The sequence below is a fragment of the Tetrao urogallus genome (genome assembly GCF_951394365.1).
Source record: "Tetrao urogallus genome assembly, chromosome: 9".
Classification (NCBI taxonomy): Eukaryota; Metazoa; Chordata; class Aves; order Galliformes; family Phasianidae; genus Tetrao; species Tetrao urogallus.
The window spans coordinates 4,529,290-4,551,693 of record NC_136822.1 but is presented as its reverse complement, the minus strand read 5'-3'; the positions used below and the strand labels follow the sequence as shown (position 1 = coordinate 4,551,693).

Genomic DNA, 22,404 nt, shown 5'->3' with positions numbered 1-22,404 from the left:
CTCGCCCCAAAGCCACTGAGAACAAAAGCTGCGGCTGTTCAGCGTTTTTTAAAGGAGAGATAGATAGGCAGAGTGGTAGTGGTAAGGCTTGATTTTTGGTACTTTGATTCAGAGCTGCAGATGGTAAGTGCTGGGCTAAAAGGAGCTCCAGAGGAGCATACGTTTCCCCATCCCCACGTGCGGTGTTCACTTTAGCTTGTGTCAGTCCTTTCCTGTTCCTCTCTGGTGGATAAATACGGGCTCAGCACACACTGTGATCTCATCTGCTAGAGAAAAGGTGCTGCTGCTTCATTGCGTTGGAGCTGCTGCAGGGCCGTGTTTCTCCAGGTGAGCAGCCTTGGAGCCTGGCCTTACGAGGAACACAACAAACCCATCTTTCCCTCAGGAGGAGGAGGAGCTGTTAATGTATAGACACAGAAGTTACTGAGTTGAAGGCAGAGGCTGCAGTCTAGCAGAAAGGGCTCCTGCTGCTTTAAAATTGCTGTTCATGACAGTAGCAAGTTGTGTCAGTAAGGTACCTTGTGTTATTACTCACATGCACTGCAGTGTAATGAGTAAAATTTTTAAAGGAAACAATCCCCACAGACTTTGTCCAGTATTCGAAACAACAATGGTTTTAGTTTTTAAAAGCATTGAAAGGGATCTGCCACTTTCAATAAAGTAACAAAATGAATGAGGTGGGGCGTAACTTTTTATTGCCAGGTAAAAAGTATTCGTTCAAGCTGCAGTTTCTTTGCCTTGTGCTTGGTCCTGCCCTGCATCTTCCTGCCCCGTGCAGCTCCTAGCAGTGCCCAGCCAGCCAGGCTCTCCGTCAAACCCTTCACAGCACACGTGCAGTGCTCCACTGCACCTGGCAGGAATAAGAGGCTGAAATCATTTCATATCAAGATGCTATTTACTTCCACGACATAACTCAGCTGGTTATAATATACTTGGTTGATCCACACGTGTTCACCTACAACAGTTAACTGTTAAAAATGAAGACACTAATAAATTAAGTACATTTAAGTTACACGGGACAACGGTCGTCACAACAGTGGCAGTGAAGAGTGAATCTGCAGTCAGCTGAGCAGTCTGGGAAACATCTCTTAAAACCCCCACCTGCCCCCATCCCCCAAAGCATTGTAGACCATAATCTGAAGTCCTGGCGAACACACAGGTCAGTCTCTGCTTCCCATGTTTGCAGGGATCTCAGCAATCCTCTGTCCACACAACACGCAGCACTTGCCTTTTGCTTTCACTACACCCACTCCTGGGTCCTTTTTCTGCTATCCAAATACCAAAATAAAAGCAGGATACCTAGAGCCCCTCAAAACCACATCCATCAGCATTTGACAGTGTTTACCTTATTTCAGTCCTGTGGAAGCAACCAACTGTGACAGCTTTGCAAAAACAACAAATGGCAACCGTGTCAGCATTAATACAGAGATTTAATGGAGTCCTCGCACACTAATGCTCCATCTAGAATCCAGTGACTTTTACACCTTCACGAGAAATAGAAGATGGTTCCCCCTTGATATTTAAAGGTAAGAAAAGGGATTCTCAAAAGTCTTTACATGACACAGAAGCACAAGCAACAGTGACTTTCCGAGAAGCTTGTTCTCCTATATTGCTTTAAATGCCTTGAAAATATCATTCACACAAGGGTGAAGTGTTTGCCATCCCATGCCTTAAGAAACACCTACAATAGGATAAAGGAACTCTGGAGCTGTGATATAGACTAAGCAAGTGACCCTCTCAGCATGCACCATAGCAGAGTTCAGAGGAGAAACCACACACCCCACCTGCACCAACCCACAGCGTGCTGACACCTCAGCAGAGGTTCACACTTCCCCTGGAAAATCGTTGCCTTGGCAGCCTCTGAGTAGCAGAACTGTTCTGCAAGAGCTGCTGTTTCTGTTCAAAATGCACTTGTTACACTAATACATCTGTGGGACCCTGTTAGTCTAAGGCCTGCAAGCCAGCTGACATGGACAGCAGTGGGGCCATGGCTGGAGCCAGCCGTGAGCATCAGGGAAGGGAACCCCTGGGAGCCAGCAAACCTGCTGCCAGCAGCTGTGAACCACTCACCCCAGCAGCTGCTGCTTTCCCCCATGTATGCTGACCATCCAGTCGTAGTATGAAAAAAAGGTGGCATTTGCCACCTGCAGGGCAGGCAAGGGCATTACTGTACAGATACAACTGGCACAGCGCACCTTCCACAACGTGCACACACCAAAGCTCTGCAGTTGTTAGATTCTCTCTAAGTAGGTTCAACTGGAGCAGTCGTGACCCTCTCCCACACCATTTGGAGTGGGCTTGATCCCTGTCTGCAACTGCCAAGCTCTCCCGTTCCATACCAGGTAGAAATGAGCTGCCTGGTTCTCTGCTTTATCACCTCCCCAGACTCCTGCTTCCACCTGCCTCTTAGCGATGTTTATGGCAGAGATCCAGCTCTGCTCCCTTCAGTCCGTGTGCCGATCCTTCTCGTCCTTGGGAAGCAAAAGGCTCGACCTGGCTGGGGAGCTGGTGGCCCTCTTGATCACCTCCATCCACCTGGGAAAGGAGAAGGAACAGGGCAGTAGGAGTGCTCAGCTTCTCACCAACACAAGCTCGTGCTTTTGTTACAGCTTGTATTACTTTCACCAGACCTCACAAGACATCTGCTTTCCATCCTTCTTTCTTCTCCGTTTTTTTTTAAAGGGAAATACTCATTCTGTTTCAGTAAATGAGCTTGGTTCTTCATACGAATGCTTGAGTTGTGGCAAATATCCTGCAAACGTGGTTGCCTGCTCAAGGAACAGCTCTACAGTGCACTGAGCTCGAGAACTCTTATTAGAGCACATTGTGTTCTCTTAGAACTGTACACAAAGTATTTATGCATGGAGAACAGGCTGGCAGTACTTCCCTTAGTCATACAGATTGCTTTTCTTACAAGAAACCACTTGCTTATTTGGAAAAAAAGCAGCAATGAAGAAAGCAAGACAAACATCAACAGTGAATTAGACTGAAGTTGCTGCATGACTGAAGATTGAAAAGCACAGCTCTGCTCTCTCAGGTAGCTGCTATGTGTGCTGCTTTCTCAAGGAAGGGAAAGCAAACGGTACATCTCAAAAAACCAACCCTGCAAGGCACAAAGCAGTGTGAGGGTTCTGAACAGCTCCAGACCCCTGGGACAGAGCAGAGCCTACCGCCCTGGGTGTAACCACAGCCTTCCCCTGGAAGAGGATGCTACTGCTTGTGGGCGGGAGGGGAAGGAAAATCTTTAGTGGAAGTATGTTGGGTGTTCTATACAATCCCTCAGAGCAGGAGGCAGTGGGGAGCAAAGACAGGGCTCTGCATTGCAAGCAATGAATTAACAGCGTGCTACATACCGAGAAATAAATGGTAAGAAAACATAAAATTACCTCTCAAAGGTGTATTTGCTCTCGGCCCTGAAGAAATACACGTGGGATTTGAACTGCAGCTTGAAGACATAATCCTTCTGGATGCCGTCTGCCTCCACGGGGGAGCTGACCACGTAGCCGAGCAGCGGGAGGCTGGCCAGGGGATAATCATCCTGCAACAGCCCAACAGCATCGCCTGAGCACCAGGCAGCCTGCATGCTGCCAGTGCCAGGCCATCAGCGCTGCCCTGCTGTACTGTGCTGCTAGGGGCTGCGTGGCTTTGCTTAGGAAGGAATGCAGGAGAAGCTGCCTTTATCTCTCATGAAGCCTGCTAACATCCCCCAACTCCCTGCACCACATTCACAAAGTGCTGCTCCTGTCTCTGCTGCCGCCTGGGCTCCCTGCTTCCCCCTCCTCGCTGCATCTGAAATGCCAAGCATGACCCAACATGATCATTAAAACATCCTTCCCCAAAGAAACACGCCCTCAGGAAACCTGAATGCAATCGACAGGTTTGGTGATTAATAAGATGAAGAGGCACACGTTGCACCGCACAGCTTGTTACAAAACCAGGTGCTGCGAGCACCACGGGCAGAGAAACTCCTGATGCCTGTGCAACCAGTGACTGTACTGCAGCCCCAGGTGAGAAATAGACCAAAGACTGCTCATTCACTGAGCTCCACCAGTCAGGTGTTACGACATCCTTCCCATGAAGTGCAGAAGTACTATTAACAACAACTGATTAAATCCTGCAAGAGGGGCCCGTGGCCCTGCAGAGACCTGGCTTCATTAAGTGCTACCAACCATTTACCTGCTGCTCTCCTTCAGATTGCAAGGAGAGGCACCTGGAACTGAAAGCAAAGGGTCTCCAGATTCAGCCCAGTCCCTAAACGTCAGCACACAGCCACGTGCTCACCTGGTGTGTTTTGTAGAAGAACAAGCAGAAGTTGGTGAAAACGACCCAGAGCTTCTGCCAGCCATTGCTGTTCTTGAACTTCCTTAGCAGGTACCCAGAGAGCTGGTTCTAGCAAGAACAAACAGAAGGCTGCCATGAAACCACTGATTGCTGGCCTCAAAAGAAAGTTAGCTGCTGCAGTCAGAAACCCTGAGCCCTCTGATATCACTGCTCTGCCTATAACAGCCCTTATACTCATGTTTTAAGTGGCCTCCTGCACATCACCTCACTGGGATACAGGCTGCCCAGGGAGTTGGGGCAGTCACTGTGCCTGGAGGTGCTCAGAGCTGTGGAGATGTGGCACTGAGCAGTGGGCATGGTGGGGTGGGCTGGGGTTGGCTGGGGATCTGAGGGGTCTTTTCCAACCTGAATGATTCTATGATTACATACAGTGACCGAATCAATCCTCAACTGACCAGTTCTGCACACAGCTGTATTCTGCTCCACTGTGCATTCCACTAACATGGAGTTCTGAGGTTTAACTGCTCACTGGCTCTCAGCGTTCTGCCAGGCAGTGCACAGCAGTGCAACCCTGACTCATCCCTGTGGCCAGCCTTGTCTTCTGCAGTCTGTAGCCAGGAAACAGTGACAGCCACAAGGGTGTGGCTTCATCCCTTTATTCACCTTCTTTCACTCCCCCCTTTTTTTTTTAAACATAAAAAAAAAAACCAAAAAACAAGAGAAGGAGGAAAAAACAGAGAAGAAACAAAGATGATAAAAGCCATAGCTGTGGACAGAACGCAGCAGCTGTGCAAAGCCAAGCCCCAAAGGGAAGCAGGCTGCAGAGGAGTGCTATGTGGTCACTGCTGCACCCCAGGGTCAGTCCCCAGCATCTGTGCCATGGGGAAAGGAAACCTATAGCACTGAATGAAGGCAAATGGATCATAACTGGAGAGAAAGAGCAGATTTACACAAAGAACCCTTCTGAGAAGCAGAAATAGGAGGAAATCCTGTATCAACGAGGCAGCATCGCAACTGCTGCTGGTTGAACCTCATGCTAACACAACACGTGGGTTCACGGAGCGAGAAGTCAGCTTCACTTGGCATCCCACAGCTCCTCCCACCAGCACAGAACTTGAGAGGGGTTTACCTGAATCATGCACAGGTAATCAGAGAGGGACAGGCTCTGGTTCCGGTACCAACAAACATGGGTGATTGTGTTGGGCCGTTGGGCCTGACCCAGCAAATAGCGAGGAGGAAGCTCTGGAGAAACAGCAAGAGAGCAGAAAACTGAGCAGAGAAAAGGGGGAGAGAAAGAGAAAAACAGAACGTTAGGGTAAGAAAAGTGATGCTGCAGAAGTGTCTGTTACAGGGAAATGGATTGTGAAAGAAGTGATGGTGTTAGAACATGGAACGGAATGAGGCAAGAAGGTGCTGGAAGAACTCACACGTTAACTTCCAGAGCCTGCGGTGGGCAGGTTTCATTATAAGGACACAAGAGCAATGATGTCTCCTTCCCAGGTGTATCATCAAGCAAAGGAAGGCTTCTTCCCTCCAGTAGAAACCACTTTGCTGGCTGAGGTGTCCGACTTCCAGACCCTGAGCCAACATAACACTGTAGGACCTCCTTACTGACTGCTGCATTCTGAAAACCCAGCAGCTTTGCAGCCCAACTCTAACACCTTCCACTGAAGTGGCCAAACTGCAGGGCCAGGAAAGTACACATGCCTGACATCTGACTCCCTGCTCTGGCTAGCGAGGGACCTTCTTTTTTTCTTCATGGCATTTAGGGTACTTCCCACATCTGGACACCAAGCACGTCAGCCTCCAGGAAGGAGGTTCCTACCCAACTACCTGCCACCTAAAGCACGCCCGGGGTACAGCTGCCAGCAGCACACTGAGCAGACATCTGCCTTACAGCCTGCAGGACCAGCACCAAAACGTGCCAGCAGTGCCACACGGAGCCACACACCGAGGGCCGAGAGCCGGAAGACACACAGACATGCATGAAGATGAGCAGACACAGCGGGCTTTCAATGGTCCGTGCTCTCCCACAGACAGCAGGAAGGCAAGGTGGAGCACGGAGTGGAGGATGAGCAGAGGCTGAGGCAGCCGAGATGGACAGAGCGAGAGGCCGAGCTGCGCCCCGCGGTACCTCGACAGCCACACTGTGGTCGGCCATGGAGACGCTCGTGTTGCGGTACCAGCACACGTGCATGGTTGTGTTGGCACGGTGGTGGCTCTGCCTGTCCAAGGAGCTACGGGAAGAGTGTATGTCATCTTCGGACTCCTGTTCTAGAGAGACCTCATCAGAGGATCCTGGGGGAGGAGAATTCGGCAGCGGTTTGAGAAAACTGTGCGAGAGAAGCTGGCGTTCCTCTGAGAAAGGATGGCGTTTGTTTTTTTTCTCTCTTGCAATGGTCCAGTTTTAAAATACAACTTGAATGTTACAGCTGAGCTGCTCGTTTTGGCTCCCATTGCTCAGCTCTGCTTGGGACAGCTGACTCCACAGTGTGGGGGGGAAAAAAACAACACAATAACACAAGCAACAAACAAAACCCCCACACTTCATCTTCAGTTGATCCTTAGCAAGGAACAGGAAGTGCTCCAGGGAGGGACACTACAAATTTCAGCACATCCATGGCAGTACCAGAGACAAGCACAAGACTGCTGGGCTATAAAATAATCTGCTGATCTCTAAAGACACCACCAAATTTATGGACAAGAAAACACCCTGCTTGGTTAAATGGAGAAATGCCTGTACAAGAGACAAATAAGGAGCTTATCAAATCAAGGATTCAGCAGCTGGAGCATCAGTGCTGCACTTAAAGCTACTGGGAGCATCAGCCTAGAAAGACAAGCATATTAACTTGAACTAAAACACAAGAGCACAAGAGCTCTCTATTAGCATATGAATTATAAAATACTGCATCCGCATCATCAAATTTACAAGGGGAAACATGAACAAGACTCAACACCTGACTATTTTCAAGAGTGTGGGAAACAGCACTTACTGTTGGAGCGGTTGCATACGGAGTTGTCCAGAAGCATGTCGGATTTCTCAGTGGATTTCTTGGCCATTTCAATTGCCATGTTCAGGTCTTCCATCCACTTGCCCATCTCCAAGCGGGTGCTGCAAGACAAACAGTGTGAATGGTGACTGGTCCACCCTGGAGCCTTCACCACTACCACTATCCAGAGCTTTAGAACAAGTTTAAAAGCACCATTTTAAAACGTGGACTTCACAAGAAACTAAATGAATAGACAGACATGGGGCCACATAGAATTCTCCTTCAGATCTACCAGACTTAGCAGTATAATTGGGCGAGAGCATCACTGTTCACCAACAGCTGATGGACTGCTTCAAACATGAAATCATGTTTTCACTCTAAAAACAGTATTAATGAAAGCCTTTTAGAAATGCGTGGTATAACCACACTGGAAATGATATTTTGAGGGATAAAAGACAACCTGAAAGCCAGTGTATCTTTTAAAGGGGATTTATCATTTACTTTTCTCCTCAAGAAAGTAAAACAGCATGCAGGAAGATGAGGAATTCTTTGAACCCGTGCAGTTTCCATTGCTGGTCGCATGGCTCGTGCCACGAGGACAGGGTAAGAACTCTATAGCTCATACACATGCATCTATATTTGTCAGTATGCAACAGAGTAAGGTCTTCCTCTGGACACATTTCACATGGCTGTGGAATTTCTTTTTCCCCTGTTACATGCACAATTGTTTTGCAAAGTGCTGAGTACAGTCACACACAGGTATTTGGTTGGGAGGTTGTGGGCAAAACCAGAATAGCATGGAGGAATGTCACTGAAATACAAACGTGTACAGTGTCTGGACATCAAACACAAAGTGCTGAACTAAAAAGGCAGCTCAGGCTTAGTCAAACATTTTGCACTCCTTCTCCTTGTCAGGTTAATGAAAAGATCAACAAAATTCATACACTGGGGTACCAAAGGGAGTTGCACCATGCTCAGATGGATTTATTCAAGGCTAGTCAAAGCACTGCCTGATTAACAGCTGAATTAAAGCCTGCACCATTTGTGTTAGCTTACATATTCCGTTGTGACCATGTACAGAAAAGCAAATTACAGAGAGAGAAGCACTGCAAAGTCTGGTTATAAAGCACCTCTAAATGTTCAACCCATCCTCCTTGCTCGCATTTTTGACCACGTATTCAAAGCAAAGCAGCCTAAACTACATTTTGATGCCAAGGCAGTTTGGCATATCTGCCTCCTGATGCAGAGAGCACCTCGAGTGCTGCAGATGGAATCCTGCCATTCCTGAGCATTGCCACACTTGGGAACTGGTGTGGGCTGACAAACGACTCCTTCCTGAAACAAAGAGCTGATAAAGGCATTGTGGAGTGTCATGTGTTTATTTTGAAGTTGTGCTCTGCAGAGGACACAAGGAACAGCCCTGGTGGCTCTGCACCAAACAAAACTCTTTGGAGGTCTCTCTCAAATCCACACGCACAGGGGGAAATAAATGTTACCTTGCTGCCACTACTATGGTCTTCTGTGCTGAATAGATTGTGAAGCAGTGTGGGACAGCCCATTCATTCTCACTCTCCTCCACCTACAGGAAAAAAATCCAAGGTTTTTCTCATCACTGTTTAGCGACTGATAAACACCAAAAACCACTTGTTGGCTGGCTATGAATTTGAGCCTCAGTATCATTACAACACAGTAGCAGTAATTGCAGAACAGCTATTTTTTTTCTAAACGAGTATCACCTACTTTAAGACTATTTTGGCTCTATATTTGAAGTGTATGGTGTCTTTCTACTGTATCTCTAGCTGCAGAGCACAACACGTAGCAGGGACAGAAAAAGAGGATCTTGATCAGGATTCAGCCTATTACTTACCGGTGGGTCAAGCACTATCAGCTGCAAATCAAACACAAAAACAACAGTCCCGTTAGAATATGGGGGTGGGGACACAGAGGATTGATTTTATGCCTAGGCATTCACGTTGCAAAAAAAAAATGCCCAGGCAAATCCACCTTCCAGATCAGACTCTCACTGCACCGTCAGAATGAATGGTCAAACGTGCTCCGATTGTTTTGCTAATGAGATGAAGGGATAAGCTTATTGCCTGCAGGTGAGTCTCTGTTTAGCACATAGGCTGAGGCACGTGAAGGTCCGTCCATGCTTACTAGGGCACAGCTTCTCCCTCCAGCCCTGAAGGAATGCCCCAACCTGCCTTAAAGCACCACAGTGCGTAAGGAAATGACTTGGCAGCCTGAAACCACTTACCAGCATGCCATGCAGAGGAAGATGCCCGTGAATTTTGAACTGATTTGTCCCTGTGACCCCTTTGCTCGTGTACAGTAACATATCTGAGAACTGAAAAACAGAGGAAGAAAGCAATTGGTTCTGAGGACAGCAGGCAGGCAGCACCAAGTATTTTTTACATTTCCCAGATCTGTTGTTTCAACACTTTAGACACATGGAAAAACAGTTTCTCCATCACTCTGGTGCTCTTTCTTGCAACATTTATGAACAACATTTACTTATTCATTAAAACTATTATTTATAAGAGAGGAAATTAAGTTTATAATTCTGATGAAACTCTGCCACCAAGGAAACAGGCCCGACAGACAGTATGATCACAGTCACTTCCTCCATTAAAATCAACAACCACCACCTGAGAATGAATTTTCAGTTATTACTGTTGGTTTCCATCACAAGCACACAAAAACACTTTCACAACAGCTTTATCTTGAAGACTCTGAACACTGTAGGAAAGCAGAAGCAGCACCCACCAGAAAGAACATCCGCTGCTGTAAACCTTTTTTAGTGAGCTTGTACAAGCAGCCTTCCCGGATAAATTCCTGCCAAGGAAAAGAAACAGTGATGCAAAGCTTCAACTTTCCCAACCACACAGAATTCTAATGGATTTGTTCTCAGCCCAGAGCATACAGGTGTTGATTGGTGCCCAGCAATGATCCCCAACAGATTTGATAAATGCTAAACACCACCTTTCCTTCTGTTTTGTCACATGAATCAGATCCTTGCTGCAGCCAGCATTTAAATCAGTGAAGCAAGAGAAGGAAAAGGAGCAGAGTTCCTGTTGGATTTCAGCAGTTCACCTGTTACACTTACATCCCACTGCAGTGACTGCCATCACATCCCAAAAGCATAAGCGATGCTCCTCTACTTATGCTCAGTACATCTAGCAAAAACAAACAGAAAACCAAGCAGGAGCTAAAGAAACTCTTGCAGAAACAGTCACTAATAGCACTTCTGTCCAGCGCTGCACCTCTCACCATCGCTGTGTCCACAAGGAGGTCACATCAGACATACACAAAGCTGGCAGTGGGCTTTTGTTGAGTGCAACACCCTGCTTCCCACTCAAACACAGAGCCCTGCACCCAGATGGAACCAGTTTCTGCCCCACTGAAAACATGAAACCGTGGCTGGAGTTGAAGCAGAAGCATTTGTGATCTGCTTCCCTACCACATCACCAGGAGCTGAACGTGACCTGCTATGAAGACAATTATGAACCAAAGCCTCTGCACTCATCCCACAAACGTGACAAAGGCTGCGCGTGGAGCGACGCGTTGCAATGCAACACCATGGTCATAAAAACAACCAAGGCTTTGAAAGCTCAGCAGTGTTACTTACCCGACCAGGTGCTGTGAGATTGTCTATACCAATCAAGTCGTGCTGCAGCTCTGTCAGCTTCTGGAAGTTCTCCAAGCGGATAAGGCTGTGCTGTAGCTGGGAGGTCATCTCCGTGACTTCCTTCAGGGCATCTGTGTGGGAAATGGTGCCAATGGGATCACAGCGAGGAGACAAACCCAGGCTGTCCCTGGAAAATTGAATCTGAAATTGACAGCTAGGTTCATTCTTAAGCAATACTTTATATAGAGTGAGGCAAAACAGTGACTTCACAGTAACTTCACAAGTAACTTCACAGCATCTCCAACGCCTCCAGATATTATGGTGGCACATCTAAAAAGTAATGACTATGTAGCCAAAAGTCAACTGCAAAGTAAGGAACAACTGTTTTCTAACCAGCGCAGAGAACTTCAGAGCCCTGCACCAGAGCATGACAGCAGACTGGTAAAACCTGGTACCAAAAATTGTAAAGAAAAACAAATTAATATTTCAACACAGCCTAAGCACCTCTGGAACTAAGCTGCTTCCTGACACTTTTCTGCTTTTCTACTTGATGTGCTGTAATTCCTTTCCTGGATATTTAAATCAGAGAACACATTTGACAGTTTTGCTTTCAGCAATCTAAACCAAAAATTCTGTGCAATTCTCACAGTTGCATGGGAGAATAAGAGAAGGTCTCAAGAGGAGAAAAGGAGAATGTACACTGAACGTGCAGCTGCAAAGCTTGCTGCCTCCCACAGGGTACCTGCCAAGCAATTTAAAACCCAGCACGTGTGTGCAGCTGGGTGCTCACTCACTCCGACAGTCTGCAAAGTCCCGGTGCTCTGCTGTGTAGTGCTTGCAAAGCCTCCCCAGGATCAGCTTGTAGTGCATCAGCCTCTGGATTGGCTTGAGCAGAAAAGTGTTGAGTGGCAGATAGCAAACTTTCTGCAGCTCAAACTCCTTATAAACCATTTCCAGTTTCTTCAGGCGTTTGGTTGCTTTCTCCAGTTCTGTCAGGACCTCGTCATGCTTCTGCAAGTAACTTGTAAACTCCTGTTGAATGGCACAGAAAAGAGAAAACAGCCTGCTATAGATTTTGCAACGATAAAAATTTGGCCACCACAGCACAAGCGTACCTGCCCCATGAAGTCCTCAGCCCCAAACAAAGGGGCCCTCATTTCAGAATGTACTCTGCAGTTAAGAATGCTTGGATTTGGAAATTAATCAACCTCATGAATCAGTGTCTCCACAGGGGAGAGTTAAAGTTGTGCACAGATTGGAACACCGTGAAGCTACTTAATTACTTCTAGAGTAACTAACACACAGCCTTTCCTTAAGGTAAACGCAGGCAGAAAACGTGCAACCCTCCTATTGAGCCCTGCTGTAAATATTCTGTTTTATTTTGAACTTGTTTAGCAGCAGTAATTGTTTGCAAGTCGCTTCAAGTTAAAATCCTGGGGACTAAATTGATGGGGAATGGTTTTAAACTGAGACGGGGGGGGTTAGGTTGGATATTAGGAGGAAGTTTTTCACCCAGAGGGTGGTGAGGCACTGGAACAGGCTGCCCAAGGAGGCTGTGGATGCCCCATCCCTGCAGGCATCCAAGGCCAGGCTGGATGTGGCTCTGGGCAGCCTGGGCTGCTGGTTGGTGACCTGCACACAGCAGGGGGTTGGAACTGGGTGAGCATTGTGGTCCTTTTCAACCCAGGCCATTCTCTATGATTCTATGATTCCTGAATGTTGAACAACCATCTTTGGCAACAGGAAGAAAGGAACCAACAGCCCCAGCACTTTGTTATCCAAATCCTTCAGCTACCTTCAGAGTGCGCATGTTCCTGAGCATGACATCTCCGATGCGCTGAAAATCCCCTTTCACGTGAGCATTTGTCTTTCCTTCCCTGAAATACACATAAAAAGGTGAAATTAGAAGGCACAGTATGTGAGAAAGGAAGATGTTTCTGTTCCTTCCCTCCAAGCCCTCCTGTCCTGCAGGAAGCAGAACTAACGCTAATCCCACCTCCATCCATTTCAGCTGCTGTTGCCTTTGATTGCCTTGAAGCTGCATAGAACAACAAAACCAAAAGCCACACTTGGGAAACTGAGAAAGGAATAGAAAAGAATTTGCCTGGAAGTCTATTACAGAGCTCAACCTTTCATACTTTCTGAGTACACGCCATTATTACAATCCTGCCCAAATGTACGAATTTATTTTTGATCATGCTTTCACTGACTATTTTTTCCATTTCCCTTGCTTCAGATTCAGGTTGCTTTCATCTCACACAATGGCCTGGATTGTTCTCTCCAGAGCAGAAAGCTTTCCAAGTGAGTTGGAACACTCAGGTACAGACAGCAGCTCAATTCACCAATACAAAAAGAGAATAAAAATCATCCAATGTTTCAACATCACCAGGAGGAAGGAAAAGCATCTCTTTTTGAATGGTAGCAAATATCTTCATACGTTACACATCCCAGGCCAGGAAAAAACAATATAAAGGTTAAATAAATGAAAAACGTGCCCTTTAAAATAAACAGTGCTGCAAGAATCTAATTTTAATTACAAAAAAGCATTTCCCAGATTTTCACCTGGAGATTCATTAACTGGAAGGTATTGAAAAAATGCACACATTATCTTTCTGACCTTCTCTTTTCCAAGGCCAGAGAAACAACACCAAGCTATATTACAAAAACAGCGGCCCGGGCATCCAGTTCAGATGAATACAGGAGAGTGTGTATAAGGCACTGTTTGAAAGATGCATTTAGTCATTAATTAAAATTCTGAATTATTATTATTATTATTGAATTATTAGAATATTTTTCCTCGACTCTCCTTATATTTGAATGGGTATTCCTGCTTATGAGCATGGTTTTAATGCGAGGACACAGGAAAAGTTGCCCAGCCACTGCACCGCAGTGCTTACCAGAGTGAAAGCCTCTGCTCAATCTCCTTCAGAAAGCCTCGGTGGAACTCATAAATTGGGTCTATGTTAGAGAAGAGTAACGTCATCAGGCCCTCTGGCATTGCATTTTCCTTGATAACAGCACTGCGAAACCACTGCAGGAACAAGCACAGATTACATTATTATTTTTCCTATTGAAATCTATCAGCAGCATAGACGTTTCAGCTTTTGTAGGGATGGGGAGGAGAAAGCACGAGCACAGAGACAGAATGGAATGGAAGGAGAAGGTCTGGGAAGTCAGAGGAATCTCCATGTGAGTTATCGCAAGGTACCTCAACTGATGCCGTATGGCACAACGAGCACAAACTTCTCTCTGATGAAATTAAAACAACAATTTGTGTGTTCAAGCCTGCAGTAAGTAAAAAACAGCTCTGACAGAGCTGGAAATCAGAGTCATCCAAATAAGGACCCACCCGTCTGCGCTGGGCTTCTTCCACTCCTTAAAATGAGGGGAGGGGAAAAAAAGAAAAAGGACTAAACCTTTCAAAACTCTATGGATCCTTAATTCTCTTTGAAATTGGCATCTATCCTCATCATCTGAAGGCACAAAGATGAAGGATCTCTGAACCGGTGACAGCTAGATCGTAAGCACTGCTGACAGCAATGGTGACCTCTGAGGCTGAACGCACAGCCAAGGGATCCTTAAGGAAACTCATACCTAACATGTGGATATTTGAGCTAATGATGGCAGTACAGAGAGGATATCAGCCCTGTCAGGTGAGGGCCCATAAAGCAAGGAAGGCACAGCTATGTGGCTCGAGGTTTACGCTCTGTCAGGACTTCTTCTGTTACTTGGAAGAAATCCCAAGTTCTTCCAAGGTAATGATTACAGAGCTCAAGGAAAACAAGAGGATTAAAGAAAGGGAAGAACCCTTACCACTGTAATAACTTCCAGGTCCTTTAAATACGTCCTTTCTGTAGCAAGAATCTCCTTTGCAATAAAATAGGCTTTGTCGGTTGGGTAGCGCTGCAAGAACACAAAATGATCAATAGGTAACACAGTATGGATGTCCTATTACAAAGCACAAGCTCAAATCTTACAGACATTCTTCCTTGCTGTAGGAAAACAACGTTTGGTTATAAACAGATAGATCCAACAGAGCTCCAATGCTTACAGGGTGCCACACAAAACCCCGTGTGAACAGCTTGAAAGAAGAGCAACATTGACACTTGGAAAAAGTTCTCACAGTTTAGCAAGCTAAATTTTTCAGTGTTAAAAAATGCTCTATTCCATCTTCTTCAGAGCTGTCTTCTCCCTGACATCAGGGGGAAAGTCTCAAAAGAGAAGGACTGAATGGGCATCAAAGCAGAGAGGAAGGAAACTGTGAAAACAGATGTTCTCTCATTGCACTGAATCAAAATGAGTGCTAGAAAGAAAATAGAAGTTATTGTAAATTGTTTAAGTATTTTTTTTGTTTGTTTTATACCATCCTCAGCTGAATTCCTTTGTGCTGAGCCCTGGTAACAGCTGCTAGGGAGAACCTGTTATTTTCATTGGTGCAGGACAGGCATTCATCAAGCCTTTCCCAGTAAACTTCCCTGTGGATTACATAGAGACAGATATTTTTCTAAGGCCTGGCAGGCTACTCTGCCTGCATGAAGATCTACAACAATTAGAGTGAAATGTATTAATAACACAGAGAAAGGAAGCAGCCTCATACAGTGCACGCACTCATTTGTTCTCCTGGTTCACATCAGGAGGGCAAAAAGCAATTGTGTTTCTTTTGACAGGAGGGCTCCCTCAGTGTTAGTGGCCAGTCACAGGAGAAATCAGCTTTGGAAGCACTGAAAGCAGAGCAGCACCTTTGCTCTTGCTGAGATTTCTGTATATTCACTGTGAACTTGGAGCAGCTAAGAGTCAGAGCATTCAAATAACCCATTCAAAACAGCACCAGTCTGTCCTGGGAGCAAACACAGCTCAAATAGAACAGAAGGAACAACTGAGATGCAGCTAGTGAGTGAGCCGGCACCTGCTGGCACCAAGGAATACCTGAAGGCATGCAAGGGGAAGACAACAAACAGCACAGCCCTTTGGCCCTCTTGCCTGAAGATCCTGACAGAGACAAGGCGACCAGAACATTAATAGGAGAGAGCAGCAAAAAGCAGCAGAGTACACAGAACAGCTTCTTCTAGAAGGTTGCAGCACGGCCATTGAGTGCACAAGGAATGGAGTTCAGATGACAAAGCCTTCTTTGTGCTGTAATGGAAGGCCTGGGTTCTTCCTAAGGCACCAAGGAGACAACAGACCTATCTGATCACACATACTCTGCAAGCAAGACAAGCTCTGAGCTCCTTTGAACACATTTTTGTGATGCAACAGCACTTCACACAGACAGCTTACACAATCCAGTAAGCTGACACAGGTTAACTGTGAGAGCAGTCAGCAAAGACAGTGCCAAGTTTAACCTCGGCACGTGCCATAGTTTTTCATTACTGAATCAGACAAAAGTAATCAGTTTCTAGAACCAAAGTCATCCCTCCTACCGGCCTTTCAATGCACCCCCCTGGTGAGAATCATTTTGAATGCTGAACTTGTTTTCAAGCATCCTTTCAAGTTTCAGGTCGAGGATGAGCATTTTCTACATTCTAAAGTAACAAAGTTCCAGTCCAAACGGTGCCAAGCAAACCATTACTGCTTTATATCAAATACACCAGCAGAAAACCCCCAGAATAGCTCCCGTGGGATGCAGCACCTCTTGTTTCCACCCCAAGGTACAAAGGAGAGGTGGTGAGAAGAGCTCCCTGCTGCTCTGGGGCTCTCTGCAGCATGTTCATTAAGCACATTTTCTGCAGTGAGTTCATTAAGTACATTCCCTGCAGTGCCATGGGCTCACCTTACGTTTCATCTCATCATCCTCTTCTATCCTGGCACCACCAGCATCACTGAGGACAGGGCTCAGGAGAGGAGATGAACCCTGGCCAGCTGCATTCAGGTTCACAGGGAATGCTGGGTTCAAACCCAGGGGACTCTTCAGCACGAGGGAGGAGAGCTGAGAATGGTCCACTGGGAGGCCTGGAGGGGAAGAGAACCAGAAGATGGAATGGAAACAAAGAGAAAAAATGCTTTCAATATACTGCAGCTAAGACAACTATCCACTGTTACTGTAAATCATAATAACTATCTCACATTAAAAAACAAAGCAACATGCATCCAAACATTTCAGTGTGTTTCTCAAAGTGAAGAGTTTTCTTTGCACATCAACTGTTGTGTGACAGTGCAGTACAGACAGACACCCTCAGAACAGCATCTAAGGGTACAGATACATTGCTTACAGTCCAGGGAAAAGTGCCCAAATCCCCCTGGATGTTGTTGAGTAAACAGCTCACAATACAGGTCTATACTGTAAGTAGCAAGAACTTATCTTTCAGTTTATCCTTTTCTGAAATAAGGGTTACTTCTCACCACGAGGGAAAGTCAGAGCAAACCACTGCACTACTTTCAGCTCCACAAAAAGAATCCAGAAGACAAAGCTAGCTGAAATACATGCAGAATTCAGGGAATCTCCAGAATTGATGGGAAAGGAAGCAGTTCCATACGAACAGGGACTGTGCAATAGATTTCTTGCTGACCCTCCTGCTTCGTATACCAGCAGAACAATGTCCTGCTCTCAGGAAAGCACCTCTGCAGCACAGTAAGGTTTCAGTGGGTGGTTACAACCCTGTTGCACAGTAAAGCCCTTCTAAAAGAGGAGCAGTGTGAACTTCTTTGCTCCAGACTGCTTGGTTTTTTTAATCTGTTTGTGGACTCTTTAAAGACTTCCAAATACATAAAGGCACAACTGCAGTGCATTTAAAGCCCACCAGCAGCTCTCCTCCCTTCTGCAGACCCCTGAGATGCAGCATGCAGACACCCCATGGGACCTGCAGTGAGTACTGCTGTTCAAAAGCCATTTCGTATGACCAAATTAAGAGACGCTCTGATTATTCACACTGTGATCTTCCTAAAACAGGCATTTTTCTTTCTGACCTTCCCTATGATAAACAGCCACGCTAGCAGCACTCCCCAGCACTATTTGCTTTGCATTCCAAGCAGAAAGCGAAGGACTAGGACACCTGATCAAAGGCAAGCACAAAACCAACAGCAAAGCCAATCCACCCCAGCACCCGGCTCTGGGCTCAGCGCACGGCCAAAGTGCTCTGCACCTCCCCAGGCACCTCTGCGACTTCCTGCAGCTCACACAACTCCTCCCGAAACAACAAATCCCTGCCTTTTGGGGAGCCCCAAACCTGCCTACAGACAGCAAGCTGACATCTCGTGGGGTCCCTTCCCTACCACCGTTCCCACCCCAGATTCAACACAGCACCACCTCTGCCCGTGAGCTCTGCCTTAAGCCGCGTCGCCCTTTTCCTGCTGTCAGGCTACTTAAAAAAACCATCTAAAAAAAGTCTTTTATTACTAAAAAAAATAACACCGAAAAAACCCAAGCAGGCCACGTGTGCACCCTGCGTGCTTTCGCACACCCTGGGGAGCTGTGGGTCGCTCCATCGGCAGGGCAGCAGGCGGGCTGCGGCGGGGAGCAGCAGCAGCACAGCGCGCAGTTGCGGCAGGACAGTGAGGAGGAAGCGAAGTGCGTAATTTCACATTGACAAATGCAGGAAGCTAAACAGTGCTGCGCTCGGTCACCTGGAAGAGATTCAGCTGATGGAGGCTGCAGTTAACTGTTAACACTCTAGGCACGCCAAGGCACGCGCAGCGCCTCTGTCTGCCTGCGTTCCTTCACTCCAGCTGCTTCTAGCAGCAAGGCAGGAAAACAACCAGCTGGTGTTTGTTTCACCTCCACCGAGACGATCAGAAGGCTGCTTTTGCACAGCTGGGATGGTGAAACGACAGCTCCACAGCCAACAAGGCAGCAGCACGGCAGGGGCGAGGAGCCGCTTTAAATTCTTCCCTGCAGCGGCCGCACGTCCCTGAGCCCAAGTGCTGCTCAGACAGCACAGCAGGGCCAGGGCTGACCATGGAAGCTTTGCCTGTTGCACTGCTCTGGGTTTCACGTTCCCCTCTGGCAGCAGCCAGCCAGGAAACCCATGTAAACACTTGCTATCTGACACAGGAGCCCGGTCCCTGAGCAAAGCCTGAAGAAGAGGCATGCTTGCCCCGTGGAGAAGCCTCAAGCTGTGGCTACCACTCCAGGCACAGGGGCAGAGGGTAGTGTGTAGGTAAAAATCCATATCCGTAGGCAAATAAAAACAGGGTTTCATATTTAAAAAAACCAGCATGGGTACAAGTGGAAAGAAAAAAAAAAAAATCACAACAGTAAAGCATTCCAAAACATCGCGGTTTTGATGAAGGCAGCCATGCACATCTGCCAGCCTCACCTTTCCCAGCCACTGTGTAACACTGCCCTTGGCTCAGTTACTGCCTATGCCTTCTTTCATCCACTTGCAGAAGTGGAAGCCTCCACCTAACACACAAGGCTATCACTTACAACATTGATCCACTCCAGTTTTAGCGACCTCCAGTGCGTACAGAGGTGAAGATTCAAACTCAACTTTGAAAACAAGAGAAGTTGAGAGCATCACACAAAAGCAGGCATGGAAAGCTCATTACTGCCTTAATTCAAGGCTGTTAAAAAAAAGCACAAAGCGAAGCAATCTTGAAGCCAGCTGCTGTAACCATCACCTTACCTCGTGTTTTCTTCAAAAGCACATGAATTGCATCCCTCTCACTGACATTATTAAAGATAACATGCATCTGGGTTACTTCTTGTTTATGTTTGTTCTAGCTTTGGGTTTATTTATATTTTAATTACACCTGTTTAAATGAGCAAAATAGCATCTATACCCAAAATCCATTTATAATAGCCTACAATTTTCCACGTGGGAGAAGCTACCCACTTCTCATTTCTCTCGCTCACAGAATTACTGCAGGGCTCCTCTCTAACCTGTCACACTTCTCATAGGGAAATTTTGGCAAATAAAGCTGTATTCGAATGCAAAGTTTGACAAAAATAAAGCACAAACACTGATTCTTACACTTGAATGCTTAAAACACTTCAAAGACAGACAACAAGGAGTATCCTCCTAAAGCAGACCATGATGGGATGTCCTAACAGCTACGCAAGGCTCAAATGTTAGCAGTAGGATTCCTTATCAGAAGGGCTGCCCCACCACGTCCCTATGGGGTGACTCCCTTCAAAGGGAGCTCAGGGCAAATGGCTGCTGCCCTCCTCCCACTTCTATCCCAAACAAAACGTCTACAGAAGACAGCAATCTGAAAAACACACACCGATATTTGGTTGTGCTCTACTTTCAACCAAGGTATGTAAGAGGGAAACTGCCTTGGGAAACCTGGTCATGAAACTGTAATGAAACTCTAAGGTGCCTTGGCTAGGAGAACAAACATTTATTCTATTTCAAACACAGGGGTAACGAAAAATAAAGTTAAAAAGCCCATGATGTCATTTATATCAAAGTTTTCCTTATTTTATTGCATAAACAATTAGAATTATGAATTAGTACAAATCTGTAGGTTCATAACCAGCAATCTCAACAGACACAAAGGTATTAAAAAGTCCCAACACGTAATTCAATAAAACATTTATGGTATAAAAGATAGAAGTTTGAGAGATCAATCAAGAAATTCCAGCCTTCTTTGTTTCCTTAATGCAATCCTTTCCTGAAAAGAGTAGCACCTATTTCACTGGGGAGTCACTCTGATCAAGGCACGTGTATCCCTGTGCATACTGAGAAGCAGGCATTTCTGGTTTCTTCCCAAGCTGCTAACTGTCACAAAGCACACTCTTGTGCTGCCAACCTGCACGTGCAAGCGGCAGGAGGATGCTGTGATTTGAAAAATAGGCAGCAGCACCTTCCCACAAAGCAGGTTCGAGGAACCGTGCCCCAAAGCTACAGCACGCTCTGTGGACTAAGCCTGTAACAGCCCTCCAGCAGAGAACAAACTGAGTGGATGTTATGATACGTCTTCGGGACTGCGAGGTCTCCCCATGTTGGCACAGGGTGTGTATGTATGCCCACACACACACAGCATTTGTGACAGGTTCATTGTAGGATCTATCAAAAACTACAGGCAGTGACAGCTAACAAACTACAATGAGAACTGCAATGCATTTGCATTCACTCAGTCGATACCTGGGAAGTATGGCTTTGGATTTTTTGCAAAATGACAATAATGGGAATGACTTACCAACAGGTTTGCACCAAACTGGACAGAGAAATGACATTTATTGGCACCTCCACAAACTCTTACCCTCATTAAGATTTGCAACTAAACAGAAACTACCACCACCACAGAGAGAAACCACCAACCAATAAAAGGAAAACCACCCTTATAGAAAAGAAAACCACCTATGACCACAATACAAACATTCACAGGAAAATGGAGATCAGAAGTTGCTATTATCCAGCAACGCAGAAACTCGCTGGAAACTAAAGTGAAAGTTGAGAGCAAATCAATATGTTGCCCTGCTCCATCCTAAGATAAAATACAATAACTCTTGGGAAATACACAGCATGTAATACTCGAATAATGAGTGCATATGTTAAACTTACCAAGAACAGGCACAAGCAATAATACAGGCTGGTAAGGCTTAAGAAGTTTAACTGGGTTGCTGATTGATCAAAAAATATCCTGTGACCAGAGTTCTGTGCAAATTAATAGCTCCACTAACTACATAGACAAAGATGCAAGTGTTCTCCTGTAGTGCTTGACATTAAGAACTGCACTGAAGTGTAAACGATTGTAAATAGGCACATATGGCAATCCAGGTGCAGAGTACCTTACCCACTGAAGACATTCACTCCGTTATGGCTTCTAGTCACACTGCAAGGCGAACGTTGAGCACCACCAAAGAGCTGCAGCTATCAGCCTAACTCATCTGGGAACACCACTGATCTGGACATACCTTCTGCAGCTGCGTGTGTTTGGTAAAATGGGATTGTATTTGTACAGGCAGCCTGCAACAGAAGAAACCTGAAAGCCCCAGTGGTTCTTGCTGCTGAAAAAACCACAGCAATAAAGGCTGCATGTTGACAAGAAACCCATGTCCCTCAGACAGCAATACATCCATCCTAGCCTTCCACAGATGGGGGCAGAAAGCAAACAAGAAGGAACATATCTCCAAAAGTGCGCAGCATGGGGAGAGAAAATGCACATTCACCAGCCACAAACAAGTGAAGCTTTGCAGCCAGGCTTTCGCCTGCCCCTACCTCAGCTCATCCAACTCCTCCTCCTCAAGGTGAGCCAGCATTGTGAAAAGCCAATGGAACAAACTGCAAGGACTAACAGCAACAGCTTGACAGTCGAGCTGGTATTCAGGACATAATGCACTGAAGTTCACCCACTCTCTCAACACTATTCAAAGACAAAGCACAGAGATAAGCCCTTCTTTCACCCTCTCCTGCTGTATCAGGAGACTGCTGGAGGAGAAGAGGATGTCTGGTGTGACTCCAGCACACCAGAGTAACTGGCAATTGATGCAAAGCACTGGATGCAGGCTGGTTTTGACTCGGTCTCCATTGCAAAGGAAATCCGAACTCATCGCCCTAGAGGAAACCAAGGAGAAGCTTTTCTCAAGGCTTTCCTGCTATAGTAAAAATTCTACTTGCAAAT

At 46.3% G+C, this 22,404-nt stretch overlaps 1 protein-coding gene across 1 annotated transcript in view; it reads right to left on the bottom strand.

Moving 5' to 3' along the window:
- Positions 1-2,444: 2,444 nt before the first annotated feature.
- The window catches only part of FARP2 (FERM, ARH/RhoGEF and pleckstrin domain protein 2), a gene marked incomplete at both ends in the record, with an annotated part of 54,285 nt that continues 34,325 nt past the window's right edge, over positions 2,445-22,404 (bottom strand). Inside the window, 15 exons of the mRNA XM_079539708.1 lie at positions 2,445-2,535; positions 3,387-3,538; positions 4,282-4,389; positions 6,416-6,579; positions 7,275-7,393; positions 8,768-8,850; positions 9,139-9,159; positions 9,529-9,618; positions 10,038-10,106; positions 10,900-11,030; positions 11,694-11,931; positions 12,695-12,776; positions 13,797-13,930; positions 14,713-14,802; positions 16,670-16,848. Coding sequence (XP_079395834.1) covers positions 2,445-2,535; positions 3,387-3,538; positions 4,282-4,389; positions 6,416-6,579; positions 7,275-7,393; positions 8,768-8,850; positions 9,139-9,159; positions 9,529-9,618; positions 10,038-10,106; positions 10,900-11,030; positions 11,694-11,931; positions 12,695-12,776; positions 13,797-13,930; positions 14,713-14,802; positions 16,670-16,848 — 1,751 coding nt within the window. The remainder of the gene's footprint in view (positions 2,536-3,386; positions 3,539-4,281; positions 4,390-6,415; positions 6,580-7,274; positions 7,394-8,767; positions 8,851-9,138; positions 9,160-9,528; positions 9,619-10,037; positions 10,107-10,899; positions 11,031-11,693; positions 11,932-12,694; positions 12,777-13,796; positions 13,931-14,712; positions 14,803-16,669; positions 16,849-22,404) is intronic.